This window comes from Sus scrofa, chromosome 13 (assembly GCF_000003025.6).
Source record: "Sus scrofa isolate TJ Tabasco breed Duroc chromosome 13, Sscrofa11.1, whole genome shotgun sequence".
NCBI classification, from domain to species: domain Eukaryota; kingdom Metazoa; phylum Chordata; class Mammalia; order Artiodactyla; family Suidae; genus Sus; species Sus scrofa.
Window position 1 is genome coordinate 117,655,262 of NC_010455.5, and position 16,561 is coordinate 117,671,822.

Here is a 16,561-nt window from a genome sequence, read left to right on the forward strand (position 1 = left end):
AGATCTGTTTGCTCTCCGGCAAAGATGGAGAGTCCTTATTCCTGGGGCACTACTATGCATATTTGAAAATAAAGGGTGAAATCTTTGCATCTTCTTCAAAGAATCGTCTCTGAAAAGTAACTACTTTAAACCAGTGACTATAAATGCAAGTCTACCAAAATAAACTTTAAGACTCTCTCTATAAAAAAAAGCACATACATTACTTCCTTTAAAAAAAAAAATAACATGCCCAACTATTTATAAAATTCAATTCATTAAAAACAAAAGTTGTTCCCTTTTGGCTTAGGGGGTTAAAGATCACAGGGGAACAGACCACAACTGCAGCTCGGGTACCATCCCTGGCCAGGGATATTCTACGTGCAGAGGTTGAGGCAAAAAAAAAAAAAAAAAAAAAAAAGTTAATAAAAAGGAGGAAACGATATACCTTAACGCTAAAAATGATTGGTCTGTCCAGAAGACAGCGGTCTTTCTAGAAATGAGCGCCACATGTAGGATATTCTTTTCTAATACCTGCAGGGTGACTTTCCATTCATTTGGCTACTTTCATGTATTCACTCAATATTTACTGAATAATCTCTTTATGACAGACTCTGGGAGTACAAACTCCTCACCATCCCGACTCGCCTTTTTTTTTTTTTTTTAAATCCACCCGAACGTGACAGAGCTTTCAGTTCCATAACCAAAAGCTCTTCAGTGAAGTTTTTCCCACCTCTCCCAGCCAAACTGTACCTCTAGGTTTAATTTTAAAAATACTGGGTTTTTACAGACCCCCCCCCCCACAGTAAGTGGAACAAAATGTGTGAGAAAGACGGCAATATCTTACGTGGGAGACTTCTCCAAGGTCACTTACTCTTGACAGAGGTGGGTTTGGGCCCAGCCATCCCAACGGCCTTTCCATCCTTGAGCATTCTCAGCATCTCAGCAACCAAACATGAGCCAAAGTTAGAGATGCGGACAGACTACTCACATCGCTTACCTTGTGCTAGGAGGGGCCTGAGGACGTATTAACAACCTACACGCCTTCAGGGCGGCCGAGACTCTTCTACAGAACACAGCCAAACCGGCTGCAGCCATTTTTTTTCGGATCAGTAAGCAAACTGTATTTCCGCCAACAATGGCGTCACTTCCTGTGTCTCACGCGGACTGATAACGAGCACTGAAATTGGCTTTGCCCTCAGTCAACATGGCTATTTTCCGGCTTCGCCCTTGTTAGGAAATTGACACTCTCGGCTCCCGTTACTCCTCCCCGCCCTTCTCTCGCCCATAGTAGCCATGGCGGCAATGAGTTTGTTGCAGCGGGCTTCAGTCACTGCTGTGGCCACTCTGTCCCGCAGCCGCCTTGGCACACGGTTTGGATTCGGGGGTTTCCTCACCCATGGCTTTCCTAAGACTGGCGGTGAGTGCTGGCTTTGGGAGAAAGCGCGGTCAGGGAATGCGGCAGGAGAGACAGAGGACTTTTCCCGGGTCACCTTGGTGGAATCCGGAGGGAGCGGGGAGAAATTGAGGACTTGCGGCTTGAGAGAAGGAGCATGGGCTGTGTGAGGAGACTGAGAATTTCCTGAATTAGATCGATCATGTCAAAGTTATTAATTAGAATTTGTGAGACACTTCGTCATTCACCTGATCTGTTGGTGCTAATTTGAGGATGAAGCTGCGGTTAGAAAGGCACAGGGCTGAGACCCATCTTTCTCAGGCACCAGATTCTTTATATGTTCCACCTGGGCTACATTTCAGTCTCACAAGGTGGGAAATCACGTTGCTGAGGAGCCCACCCATGCTAAGTAATAATATACAGACAGGTGACGAGGCTCTGGGCTAACTCATCTGGTAGGCACAGTGCCTTCATGATGATATTTTTAGGTGTCTACGAAAATGTTTTAACTTAAATTTATTTTAAAATCAGAAAGAAAAGGACCAGAATGTTAATGCATTATGTGATGGTGAATCCAGCCTGGATCGTAATGGTTTTATAGAATGTAATCATAAAATAATTATTTTTAATATCTTAGGAAGGGACCCATAAGGAAAAAGTTCCTAGGTCTTAGAAAAGTCATTGCCTTCTTGCGGGGGGTGGGGTTATTTAGATCCTCTTGGACACTGTGAGTTGAATTCTAGGAGAATGAATAATCATAGTGGGGAAACATCAAATTCTTTGTATTCAGTATATTTTATTTCCTCTTCGATTCTATAAAGGGAGTATATAATATTACCCTCACTTTACAGATGAGAAAACTGTGACTCAATATTTATAAAAACAGTGTACTCCTGGAGTTCCCGTGGTGGCTCAGTGGTTAACGAATCCGACTAGGAACCATGAGGTTGCTGGTTCCCTCCCTGGCCTTGCTCAGTGGTTTGAGGATCCGGCGTTGCCGTGAGCTGTGGTGTAGGTTGCAGATGCCCCTCGGATCCCGTGTTGCTGTGGCTATGGCTCCAGTTCGACCCCTAGCCTGGGAACCTCCATATGCTGCAGGAGCAGCCCAAGAAATGGCAAAAAGACCAAAAAAAAAAAAAAAAAAAAGTGTATTCCTGTATTAAATTGAATAATCAGCTAACATTTATTGAGCACTTATGTGCTGGACACCACTCTAAGATATTAAAGGTATTCATTTAATTCCTCTTGAAAAAAAAATACATTGTAAGCATTCAATACGTAGTTATAGAGGAGGTGAAATTTAAAGCCAAAAAATTCTTATCATACCTAATTGAAGATAAACTGAGGTAAAATTTCACCCCTAGATCCTCTTTATATATACACTACTCCCCTTTCTTGGAGTTTTGGAATGATCCTTGCAGGTAATTTGCACCTTTCCACTGGGAGCAGGATCCGGAAAGGATTTGATTGTTATGGTGAATGTTACTGTGTTTCAGCTGTGTACATGTTTTCAAAGGTATTTTACATGTGAAGCCTACTCTGCCACTGTGGAATGAAAGGTTGTAATCTGCTTTATATTATCATTTATGTCTGCCCCTATGAGAATGTAAGATCCATCAGAGTGGAAAACCTTGTCTGGTTTTGTTTCCCCTGGAGATAGACTGCCTACGTTCCAATTCTGGCTCTGAAGTTTAGTAGCTGTGTGAGCTTGGGTCATCACAACCTGGAAGCTAGTGGAAGGCACTTAATTGCCCCGAACTTGCATATCTTCATGTGTAAAAAACAAGATTTTATTACAAGCATGCTTATATTCTGTTGACTTGATGGGGAAATTAATCTCCTTTGTGTTGACAAGTGTTTATAATCCTAAAATGTGTTTCTGCCTAATTTTGCATCTTTCTAGAAATGCTGTTTTGAAGTGAACTTGTTTCTTACCATAAGAACTGTTTTTTGTTTTTTAAAAGGGTGATAATTTTAACTTACCTCAACAGTAGTGGTAAAAAGTGTGTGCGAAAAATCTATAGCACCTTCTGCAGAGCCCTGTGGCCACACCTTTCTTAAACATCTAGTATTGTCATGGTATCAGTCATAGTGAAATCCTTTCTTAGAAAATGAGCAGATAAAAGTAAATTATTTATTAAATGTCAGACATCAAGGAATTCTGGAAATGAGCTTAAGTTCTCTCAGATGCAGAGAATTTATGTTGAAGACTGACATGCACATATTATGGCTTAAAAATTGAAGAGTATTAAAATGATTTTATAAACAAAGCATGGACTTAATTGAGAAATGGGGAATGGGGCATGTTAATTGGATTCTGGGGTAGTCTTAAAAGGTGAAGTTGGCGGAAAAGTAAAGGATGTGTTTTCTGGAGTTCCTGTTTTGGCTGAGTTAAGGACCCAACATTGTCTTGGTGAGGATGCAGGTTTAATCCCTGGCCTTGCTCAGTGGGTTAAGGATTGAGGGTTGGCACAAGCTGCAGTGTAGGTTGCAGATTCGGCTCAGATCTGGTGTGGCTGTGGCTGTGGCATAGGCCTCAGCTGCAGCTCCAATTAGACCCCTAGCCTGGGAACTTCCAAATGCTGTAGGTGTGGCCATAAAAAGAAAAAACAAAGATGTGTTTTCTGATATATCTGAATATGGGGCTCTTGGGATAGGTAGGTATTGAGAGAGAAGGCTAAAAAGAGGGAAGTTATGACCAAATTAGGGGAAAAGACTAAATACCAGGCTAAATCTTAATGATTTTGTAGGCAGCCAAGAGTGTTTCAGCAGAAAAGCAATATCAGTAGTATGCTTGTGGATACTGAATTGCTTATCAGAGATGATGAGGTGCAGAGGGCAAGGAAAGAAATAGAAAGTTTGAATTTTAGAATCAGAAGGCCCTGACAATTGACAAATGAGACATAGGAAAGTGACTAGATTTTTAGCCTGGGTAATCGAGTTGGCAGTGCCATGAACTGGGAATAATCTGAGAATGAGGGAAAGAAAATGACCACCTTTTGGTGGAGACATACAAAAAATCTTGTCTTATTTGATCCTCACATGTGCCACAGTTTCCAAAACATAACTTTCTTGAGGTTATTTGCATTAAAAAGAATTGGTCATTGAAGAATCTTAGTTCCACATAATTACTGAACACCTAACTGAGAAATTCCAGGCTTTAGAGAATCATGGAAAATGCCTATTTTTGTGACAAAAAGATCTAAGTTCCAGAAATCCTGGCAGTCACCCAGTTGTAAGCAATGTTCACCCTAATATTTCTGGATTGTAAGCAGATGGCCCTACTCCAACAATAAATCATGAAGGCTCAGAATATTTGAAAAAAGTTAGTGTTATGAAATAAGCTTTAGAACATTTATAACAGTTATCTAGCAAATTTAATTACCTGAGTAATTGTTGTTTAACAATAGGATAGTGATATGTAAACAAAGTTTACATTACTGTTTAATATTGCTAGACTGCTGCCAGCCCAGACTTTCTTCCATAGTTTGTTACAATTTCCATATCTGTTAATAGTGTCGTTTGTAATCGACTGTCCTTAAACCCCACATAGAGTTTAATTCTTATGTGTTTTTCTGTGTGTGTGTGTGTGTCTCTGCCTGATTGAAAGGGAATTTGAGATTATAGACTGCAGTGGCTGGGTTCACTGCAGAGGTGCAGAGTTCACTCCCTAGCCCAACTCAGTAGCTTAAAGGATCTGCTGTTGCTGCAGCTGTGGCTCAGATTGCAGCTGTGGCTTGGATTCAGTCCCTGGCCTGGGAACTTACATATGCTGTGAGTGTGGCCATAAGATTAAAAATAAATAAATAAGTAAATTCAACAGTATTTATGGAACTCCTACCATATAGCAGACACTAAAGGCATTGGAGGTACAGTGCTGAGTAAAAAAAAAGTCACCCTGACCTGATGACTTTAACAAAATAATTTGGCTTAGTGCTTATTGTTCTAAAGGAAATAACCAAATGATATTAAGGAGAATAGGTGGGCAACCAGCTTTGGGTAGGATAGTCAGAGAAGACTTCTTTGAGGAGGTGACATTTGATCTTAGCCCTAAAGGATGGGGTGAGCAGGAAGCCGTTCAAAAGAGCCTGAAGGAAAAGTTTCCAGGCAAAGGAGAAAGTAAGTGGAAAAACCTGAAAGCAGGAAAAAGTTCTTGGTGTCAGAAAGAAATCTTTGAGATGGATGAGTAGAAAAGGGATGTCTTTTTAGTCTAAGAGAGGCCATCTATTTAGATGCTTTGAGAGAAAGGACCCGAGAAATCTGCTGGGCCAATCCTTATAGTGTGCTAATCCTTGTTACAGCCCATTACTGATACTTGAATAACTCCTTAAAGGGAATTGAGGCAGTCCATTTTATTTTCAACTACTAAAATTGTTAGAAATTTCTTCCCATACTAAGCTAAAAATTCTCTTCTGCCTATTGATCCTGGTTCTTCCTTTCAGGTCAACACAGAATAGTGTAAGCCCTTGTCATTGGACAGCCTTCAGCTATTTAAAGACACTTACCTGGTCTCTATCCTGAGACCAGGTTTTTTCTCAGCCTGTCAGCCTCAGTTCTTTCTGTTTCTGTAGGTCAGTTTCCAGGTTGTTGGCCACCCTGGTGGCTTAACTTGAGATGTGCTCCAGATTGTCCCTCTAAATCAGTGTGCTATGGGATGGACACATTCTGCAGGTCGTATTAAGAGGTGAAGGTAGGGGCTCCTGTTTTGACCCTGTATTTCTGGTACATCAGATTAAGATTGGATTACCTTTGGGATTTTTTGGTAACCACGTGACACCAATGACTTTTTTTTTTCCAATGACTTTTCTTAAGTTTGTGAGCAACTAAACTTCTGGAGGGCCTTTCCACTTATACATAATCATTTCAGATTCAGCTTTTTGTAAATATGTAGGAAGACTCTGAGGGAATCCAGTTCATCAGTAAGTAGTCACTGTTGATAGCAGTAGCTCTGTATCTTCAGGAGCGCCGTCTCCACCTCATCCAGGCTATTCATAGAAATCTTGAGAGAGCACTTTGGCGGGTTACTGCATTAAGTAACTGACATCTTTTGAGTATAAGCAATCAACCAACTATGTGTTACAGATTTCATCTAACTAGCTATTTCTGTCGGCTTACAGTGTGCTTCCTCATATCCCTAACTCCACCATCCTGTCTAAAGAAGAACTGTATTTCTGAGCCTGTGCTTTTCTGACACAGCATCCTGTTTCTTTCTTTCTTGTCCTTATAGATTTGTAGTTATGTTATCTATTTTTTTTTCCTCCCAGCAGGATCTATATGCCTCTTATACTGTAGGCCTAGTGTAAGAGCTGTGCATAATAGACACTTAAGTATTTATTGAATTAAAGAGTGGTTTGTACTGTTATCCAGCCCATTTTTTTTAAAAAAAACCTAATCCAGGAAAATTATTATATCTTTCAAATAATTTGCTGAAATATATATTTACCTTGTCAAATTCTCTTGTTATTTTAGAAGCCTTAGTAGTATGATTTATACTTAGTAAATTCATACCAGCCTCTATCCTTCTGTGAATTAACCTCCTAAATTCATTGCAAGCTATTTCTGGTATTATCAAAATTAAAAAGACTGTTTCTGCCTTTAAGACATTTATGTTTCAGTGGGGGCAGTGAAAGCCAGTATGTACATCAGTAGAATTTATTGCTGTTCAAAGGCAGACAAGCTCTCATCTGGTTGGGAAGTATGTTGGCTTCTGGAGGATAAGATGTCATCTGGACCTAAAGAATAAATTTCAGAAGAGGGGAGGGCTATTGGAGTAAATTGAAATAATTATTTAGATATTTCTTCAACACTGAGTAAAAATAAGGAGAGCTATAGTTTAGAACAGTACATCAGTCTCTTTTTGAAGATATCCTATCTGCCCTGCCTTTAGTACTCAAATAAAGAAGCATGCATTTTTAAAAAATATTTATCATATGTATCTGTTTTTGGCAGAGCAGGGATGCTTTATCTTAATTCATAGTAAGCATTTATGCATGTACATTTTCTTATAATCTGATTTTTATCTCAAAATTGAACTACATCCATTTAGACCATATATATAACAGGGTAATTTAATATGTCTAGCTCCCGTGCGACACAGTGGAGACCATGGGAAAAGGCTGTTTATCATCAAGCCTTCTGGATTCTATGACAGGCGGTTTTTGAAATTAATGGTAAGTTGAAATTTTTTTTGAGTTTTTTATTTTTTAGTTTTTGTGCATAATTTTTTTTCATTTTTTTCAAGTTTTTATTGACATACAATTGATTTACAAGGTTTTTCTAATTTCTGCTATACAACACAATGATTCATTTATACAAATATACACATCCATTCTCTTTGAGATTGCTTTCCTACATAGATGATCACAAAATGTTGGGTAGAGTTCTCTGTGCTATACAGCAGGTGCCCGCTGGCCAGTCATTTCATATACCTTAGTGTGTATGTGTCAATCTCAAACACTAGTCCATCCACTTGTGAGTTGAAATTTTTGTTGAATTAAACTCTTTACATACCAATAGGAATTTTTTCCTATTTAGAAAACATTTTTCATTTCATAACAGATTTCATTTTATAAAATCATATTCCTTTTCTCAAAAAATACTGAGATTGTATAGTAAGATCTGATTTGTTATTGAATTTATTTTTAAATTAGTGAAACTTTCCTTTTTCAAAAAAAAATTCATACTTATTAGAGGTAAAAATTGAACTATTCCTTTCTTCTCATGGGGTTTTGAAATATCATCTGTGTTCCCTGAAAAAAAAAAGTATTCATTGGGGATTATTAGTCGTATTACTAAAATATTCTTTAAATTACTGAAGAACTCTTTGAAGGACTTCTTTAAACAAGTAACTCCATTATTTGGGGATATGATTTTTTATTTCTTTGTTGTTTAAGAACCTTGATTTCAGAGAGTGAAGCAGGGTATTGATCATATGTTTGTATCTCAGGACTCTAAGGAAAAGTAGAGACTTAGATGGTGGAAGATTGTCTGGACTCTTTGCTGCTGGTCCTCAGGCCGTTGCCCAGCATCTGAGCACTGGCTCCCCTCTAGAACCCCTCTTGCCTGCCCATTGTGCTTAATGCCCTTCTTCCTCCCCATGGTTGAGACCCCATTTTTCCTTTGACAACCAACTCAAACTTTAGAAATCAGCGTAATGTTATTATGCTTTAATTTGTAATATAGAAATTTCTTTCATTACATTGTTTTAACCAAAAAATGAAAAATCATTTAAATATATATTGTATTATACTTGTATAATTAGTCTTGCCTTTTTTTCCATTAATGATGCTAACTATAAACATCTAAAAGCTGGAGCAAAAGAAGATTACAGAAATAAATAATTTGATATCACATCTCCAATTTGGCAAGTTTATTTTATAAGAACTATAAGTAAATCACATAATGAGGACAGTTTGAGAGTGGGGAAAGAGAGGTAGAAAATGGTTATGTGAAAACTTTTTTTTTTTTTCAATCTTAACAGAGATTCTATATTTTGTTGACTGGAATTCCAGTAGCAATTGGCATAACTCTGGTGAATGTATTCATTGGTAAGTATCTCCCCCACCAACTAAATTGATAAATTTTTAAAACCTGTGTACATTAATATAAAAAAGAAATTATGGATATTATAAGGACAAGTTCTTTAAATAATAAACATAAGCATGGGAATTTATCTTAAAGTAACCAAAATTTTTTTTTTTTTTTTGTCTATTTAGGGCTGTACCCCCAGCATATGGAGGTTCCCAGGCTAGGTGTCGAATTGGAGCTATAGCCTCCAGCCTACACCACAGCCACAACAACACCAGATCTGAGCTGTGTCTGTGATCTACACCACAGCTCATGGCAACGCTGGATCTTTAACCCACTGAGCAAGGCAAGGAATTGAACCTGCGTCCTCATGGATACTAGTTGGGTTCATTAACCACTGAGCCATGATGGGAACTCCCCTTTAAAATAACCAGATCTTGGTCAGTTGTGTTCAGTGTGTTTTGTTTTTAAATAAATTTATAATGTTGTGCTCAGTGGCTTTTTATTTTAATCGTTCCTCCCCCCCCCAAAACCCTATAAGGTCACTGACCCTCTAGGCCATATAAAAGACCTTGTCTTCTTCCTCCTTCTCATTTCTCAAAACAAGCTTTGACAAGTCTGAATAAGGAAAATAGAGAGGTGGAAGAGAAGGTGAGGGATGGACGAAATTTTTTTTATCCATCCTGGAACATATAAAATGATAATATTCCAAAAAAGAATGGATTTGTGAATGACAGTAAATATTAGATTTTCCTGAGAAAGTTCTGTGCTTCTAGCATCTTGAATCCTAAAATGTTTTCTAGGAGGTTTAGGGAAACTCAGAAGGAATAATGTGTCTTTTATTGTATCTTGTTACACTATGAAAACAAAACGGGAACTCTCATATAATGCCTATGTATAATGCCTTACACATGGAAGACAGCTAAAAACTATCTAATGAATGAATTAATTTTCCACCAGATTGAAATGAATTTAAAATATTAGATATCTTCATTGGTACAAAACAAAAGATTTCTTTAAAATCCCAGAAAGTTGGCTTCTTACTTAAATAGTGAAGAATTAATGTTATAAATTTCTGATACTAAAGTTGAACATCATTGTTTTCTCTTATTAGGTGAAGCTGAGTTGGCAGATATTCCAGAAGGCTATGTCCCAGAACACTGGGAATATTTCAAGGTTGGTGTAGGTCACTAAAATTTATTTCAGTGTACTGGTCAATGTACTAGTTAATGTCTTAATTTAGCAATTGTGATACAGATCTGTATTCAGTTTTTGACATGATGTAAATGATATATTTGTGCTCACTTTTCACAGGAAACTTCTTTTGGTAACATTCTGCATTGTATTATTGCCTTAAGCTTTATGTTTTTTTTAAAGACTGATTCTACACTATATTCTCAACCTAGCAGAATAACAAACAGAATTTATCCTACGTTCAACACCAGAGGAAAGATTGTATCAATACTAATGCAAGCTTTCATTTATTGAGCACCTGTAGCACTCTGTAGCAGGCACTATAATAAGTGTTTTGCAAATATTATCTCATTCCATTAAGGGTACTATTATTATTTCAACTTTAGAGATGAAGAAGCTGAAGCTTAAAAGATGTTAAGTAACCTGTCCAAGGGATAGGACCAGTATGTGAAAACAGGCAGTCTTGACTCCAGAACCAGTGCAGAACCTGTAGTATTAATTAGTCATTTTATCATACTGTCTACTTAAACCCCAAATTAATTCTGTTATTTGTCTTTATAAGTGTTTTAGTGAGATGACCTTAATTATAGTGTATCTTAATCATGTTTTATTATCTGAATGAATTATATTTAAGAAAAGAAATACCATATTATTAAATCTTAAGGTAAACCATACAATTAGTTTATCGCTGACTAATGGAAAGAGCTCCATTTTTGGATCACCAAATCCTGGATTTGCAGTTGAAGATACTCAGGGCCTAGTGTAATAGGAAAGAGCACAGGTTTTAGAATCAGACAGACCTGGCCTGAGTCCAGATGCTGAAACCTGGTAACTGTATAACCTTGTGGAACTTACTAATCTACAAATGAGGACAAAGGAAGTATCTACCTAATGAATTAAAATTATTTAAAATGTATATAAAGTGGTTGACACATAGTAAGTGTTACTGATTTACCTGAGATGGTCATTTTAGAAGAATAGTAAACTGGGAAAGCAAAGTACTTTATAAACACTAATTTTAAACAAATTTTTTTCTGTAGCATCCTATATCAAGATGGATTGCTCGAACTTTCTATGATGGTCCTGAAAAGAATTATGAAAAAACGATGGCCATCCTTCAAATTGAAGCTGAAAAGGCTGAATTACGGTAAAAGAAAAAAGGCGGGGGTGTGTGTGCAGGGATTAAAGTCCTTTCCTTCGGTTTCAAACCACAAGAAGAAATTTAATAAAACTGTTTCAACACTGTAGGATGCTCTATGTCAAAGGGTGAAGATTGGGGAGAATTAGCCTGTTTAGAGTAGAGAATGAATTGGTGACTATTAGGAGATAATATCTGTCAGATTAAAAAGAATTCTTTTTTAGGAAGTTCCCATTGTGGCTCAGCAGTAACAAGCCCGACTAGTATCCATGAGCATGAGGGTTTGATCCCTGACCTTGCTCAGTGGGTTAAGGATCTGGCATTGCCCTGAGCTGTGGTGTAGTTCGAAGATGAGGCTTGGATCCCACATTGCTGTGGCTGTGGCATAGACCAACCAGCTACAGCTCCAATTTGACCCAGAGCCTGGGAACTTCCATATGCTGCAGCTGTGGCCCTAAAAATCAGCTATTTTAAAATGTTCTGACCCTTTAAGTGCAAGGCAGCCCTTCCCTCTCTCTCCCCCTATAATTTCTTTTCTTCTACACCCAGTTCATCCTTAGAGGTGACCACTATTTAATGATTTCTTGTATATGTTCCTATAAAAATTTTTATGCATTAAAAATATATTAATACAAATGGAGTCCTGTTATCAACACTGTTCTGTACCTTGTCCTCATTTCTCTTAAATATACAGTTATGTCTTGGTATCTGAGAAGGATTGGTTCCAGAACCTCCAGCAGATAGCAAAATCCAAGGATGTTCAAGTCCCATATATAAAATGACACAGTATAGGAGTTCCCATGTGATGCAGCAGGTTAAGGATCCAGCATTGTCCTTGCAGTGGCTTGGGTCATTGTTGTGGCTTGGGTTTGGTCCCTGGCCTGGGAACTTCCACATGCTGTGGACATGCTCTCCCCCGTCCCCTGAAATAATTAATTAATTAATTAAATGGCACAGTACAGTGGCTTTCTTTGTCCGAGGGTTTTGTATCCAAGGATAAGGAGAACCAACTGTATCTTGGTTATCTTTCTGTAATAGCATATACTTCATTCTTTTTAATGGCTACACTGGAGGATGTGCTTAATTTTTTAATTGTTATTATTGGTACTTAGGCTCTTTCCAAGTTATTTGATATTATACATTGTGCTGCAGTGAATATCCTCATACGTATATTTTTGTATATTTATTCAGTGTAATTGGAATATAATTCCTAGCAGTGACACTAGTAAACAAAATATTCTGTTTTAAATTCTAGGAAGCTATTGTTGAACTCTTCTTTAAAAAGTTGTACTAGTCTTATCACCAGTATATGATAATTCTCTTTCTCCATACCTATCCCAATAATGGGATTTATCAAACCTAAACATTTTTAAGAGTTCCCGTCATGGCTCAAGGGTTAATGAATCCGACTAGGAACCATGAGGTCGTGGGTTTGATCCCTGGCCTTGCTCCATGGTTTAAGGATCTGGCGTAGCCGTGAGCTGTGGTGTAGGTCAGACTCAGCTTGGATCTGGCGTTGCTATGGCTCTGGCGTGGGCCAGCAGCTACAGCTCCAATTCAACCCCTAGCCTGGGAACCTCCATATGCCGCAGGAGTGGCCCTAGAAAAGGCAAAAAGACAAAAAAAAAAACAACAAAACAACAACAACAAAAAAACCTAAACATTTTTGCTGATAAGATAGAAAAATGTTATTTTAATTTTGTATTTTTTGGCAAAATTGAGTATTTTTTCACATATCCATTGATCATATGTATTTTTTTTTCATAAATTGCTCATTTTTCTGCTAATTTGTGCTTTAATTAAAATGTTTCCTAGATTGTCAGTTTGTCTTCTGACAGTGTAGAATTTTTTTGCAACATAGTGTTTTTACGTTTCAGATAACTAAAGTGCAATAGCAGCTAATATGTTTTTGAACACTTACTGTGTACTGATGGTTTAATTACTTTATATGTGTTTGTTTACTCCTTGAATTGTCAGGTTTGTCAGTCTTTAGCTTTTGGAATTTTGTGTAATGCATAGGTCTCTGTTAGTAATAAAATAAGTAAGTATACAAGTCCAAAATTATTTGTTTTATTGTTCCTCATATTTCCTTTTGCTACGTTTAAATACAATCTTATCTAAAATTTATTTTGGTATTTGGAATGAGGTTGACATACAATCAAATGTACCCATTAAGTTCAGTGAGTTTTGACAAATTATATATCTAACCACTACAATCAAGGTCATTTCGATCACCTAATGAGTCTCTTTCCTGTACCCTTCAGTCGGTCCCCATCTCCTACTCTTAGCCTCAGGCTACCATTGATCTTTCAGTTCATCCTGTTTTAAATTTTTTTTTTTTCTTTAGGGCCACTCTGCGGCATATGGAGGTTCCCAGGCTAGGAGTCCAATCGGAGCTATAGCTGCCGGCCTATACCACAGCCACAGCAATGCCAGATCCGAGCCACGTCTGTGACCTACACCACAGCTCACTACAACACTGGATCCTCAACCCACTGAGTGAGGCCAGGGATGGAACCCACAAGCTCGTGTTTCCTAGTAGGGTTCGTTTTTGCTGCGCCACGGCAGGACCTCCCTGTTTTAAATTTTTAAGTTTATAAAAATTACTGTGATACTGAAAGATATTTAAATGATTAAATGAATATATGATTGGCTTGTTTTCTAGATAAGTAATTACATGTGTATGTAGTTACCATCTAGAACTGTCATTAAGCTTAGAATAGCATTATGCCTCATACTTAGTTAACTTTCGACATTTTTGAACTTCAGACATATACCTTTGAGTTCCAAATAAAACATCAGATCCCAAAATTTCCAAGAAATTTAGAGATCCTAAACAGTTTCAAAACAAAGTGAAAGTGAAAACAAAAAACAGGACCCTGACTTTTACCTCTAAAAGATGCCAGTGTGAGCATGGAATGGGAATATCTACAGTTTTAAAAAAATATATATGTTTGAGTATTTGGAAAACTGAAGCTTAAAAGAAAAATATAAAATTAAAAGGGACTATCTTCCATAATTGATTATTACAGAAATAACCATTATTTTGGTCTTCCAGAATTTTTTCTTTTTTTGTCTTTAGGGCTGCACCCGTGGCACATGGAGGTTCCCAGGGTAGGGGCTGAATCGAAGTCACAGCTGCTGGCCTGTGCTACAGCCACAGTCACAGCAGCGTGAGATCCAAGCCGCATCTTCAACCTACACCACAGCTCACAGCAACGCTGGATTCTTAACTACTGAGTGGGGCCAGGGATCGAACCTGTGTCCTCCTGGATGCTAGTCAGATTCATTTCTGCTGAGCTACGACAGGAACTCCTAGTCTTCCAGAATTTTAATACTTTGTGTGTGTGTGTGTGTGTGTGTGTATATAGAAGGTGATTTTTTTCTGTTTTTTAATGAAATGGGAAGATGCTACATGTACTCATTTTATACCTTGCACTTTTAACCTAACAGTATATCTGTCCTGTCCTTCCATGTTACTGTAGAGGTTTCCCTCTATTTTTTTTTTTTTACTTAAATTTATTATTTTATTATTATAGGGTGGTTACAGTATTTCTCAGTCACAACACATAGATTAATAATTTCTTGAAGTTATCAAAACTGGGGTCATAGGATGAGTTTGTCAAAAGTATTGTAATAATGTACACTGAGGATTTATATGATAAAAAAGAATCCAAAATCAACACATCCATAATTTTTTTTTTTTCTTTTTACAGCCTCACCTGCAGCATATGAAAGTTCCACGGCATATAGAAATTCCCTGGCTAGAGATCGAATTGTAACTGCATCTGCTGGCCTGTGCCACAGCAATGCCAGATTTGAGCTGAATCTGCAACCTCTGCTGCAGCGTACGGCAACAACGGATCCTTAGCCCACTGAGTGAAGCCAGGAATCAAACCTGCATCCTCATGGATACTGTGTCAGGTTCCTAATCCACCAAACCACAATGGGAACTCCTCCCTCATTCTTTTTAACAAGTACATAGGGTATTCGTTAAATGGATGAAGCATAATTTACTTAACTAGTGCACTTTGATGAATATTTTCATTACTTGGATTTTGGATAATTACATTCTAAAGAGTACAAAAGAAAAAAGATGATATTTAATCCTAAAAAAAGATAAGTATATTATCTTATATACATTATCACAGGGTTGATAAGCTGGTTAGGGTTAATAAAAACAATTTTACTGCGATATATTTCCAATCATGCAAAAAGTTAGTATGGCAGTTCCCTTTGTGGTGCAGCAGAAATGAACCTGACTAATATCCATGAGGATGCTCAGTGGGTTAAGTATCCAGCATTGCCATGAGCTGTGGTGTAGGTTGCAGATGCAGCTCAGATTCTGTGTTGCTGTGGCTGTGGTATAGGCTGGCAGCTGCAATTCTGATTCCACCCTTAGCCTGGGAACTTCCATATGCCAGGGGTATGGTCCTAAAAAGCCAAAAAAAAAGGTTAGTATGTAGTCTATAAAAATGGAAAGTAAAAGTCTTGATAGAGAGGGACTATTTCAGGAATATATGGTAGTTTGTACAAAGGCTTGGCTGTGGAAGAAGCAAACTATCTTTCTAGAGTAGAAATTACCCAGTTTGGGAAGAAGGATGAGGACAGATAAATAGATCTTAGAATTAGAGAATGTTTTTCTTTTTCTTTTTTTTTTTTTTTTTGCTTTTTAGAGCCATGCCTGCAGCATATGGAAGTTCTCAAGTGGTTATTCTTTATGGATAGAATTCATTAAATTTATAGTTGGAAATGCAGTCATTACAATGTCACTATTCCACTCATTACAGGTTAAAGGAGCTAGAAGTTCGAAGATTAATGCGTGCAAGAGGCGATGGTCCGTGGTATCAGTATCCAACCATTGATAAGGCACTTATTGATCATTCTCCAAAAACAACTCCTGACAACTAATCTTTTATTTCTCTAAATATAAAATATATTCTCTTTCAGGAAAAATAAATTACTAAATGTATTCTGTATTTTTTTCTGTGATGAATAAAAGATCCTCTTCATTGCTTCTCAACTTTGGTTTAGATTGAGGCTTTGTGTATGATTTCAGAGTTTTTTCCCCAGCCTTATTGAAGTATAATTGACAAAATTATAAGATGTTTTAAGTGTACATTATGATGATTTTATATATGTATACATTGTGAAAGGCAGAGCCTTTTGATTTGGGGGTTTATATGTATACATTGTGAAAGGCAGAGCCTTTTGATTTGGGGGTTTGAACTTTCTTTTTTAAGAAAGTTAATAGAGTATATATATATATATATATATAAAAGTTCCCCAGTGGCTCAACTGGTTAAGAATCGGGTTGTCACAGCTGTGGC

The 16,561-nt window shown here is 37.4% G+C and overlaps 2 protein-coding genes across 3 annotated transcripts in view; one reads left to right on the forward strand and one right to left on the reverse strand.

Moving 5' to 3' along the window:
- The window catches only part of MRPL47 (mitochondrial ribosomal protein L47), a 29,543-nt gene extending 28,416 nt beyond the window's left edge, over positions 1-1,127 (reverse strand). The window contains exon 1 of the mRNA XM_003132547.4: positions 977-1,127. Within this exon, the coding sequence (XP_003132595.1) occupies positions 977-1,074 (98 nt within the window). The 5' untranslated portion in view covers positions 1,075-1,127. The remainder of the gene's footprint in view (positions 1-976) is intronic.
- On the forward strand, positions 1,150-16,254 carry NDUFB5 (NADH:ubiquinone oxidoreductase subunit B5). 2 transcript variants are annotated; one of them, XM_003132546.2, is made up of 6 exons: positions 1,150-1,396; positions 7,454-7,542; positions 8,853-8,919; positions 10,014-10,075; positions 11,134-11,240; positions 16,022-16,254. In XM_003132546.2, the coding sequence occupies exons 1-6, from the start codon at positions 1,273-1,275 to the stop codon at positions 16,140-16,142; spliced, it is 570 nt and encodes a 189-aa protein (XP_003132594.1). In that variant the 5' UTR covers positions 1,150-1,272; the 3' UTR covers positions 16,143-16,254. The 2 variants fall into 2 exon arrangements, with proteins under 2 accessions (XP_003132594.1, XP_005670062.1); XM_005670005.3 differs by lacking the exon at positions 11,134-11,240 and having other exon boundaries at positions 1,199-1,396.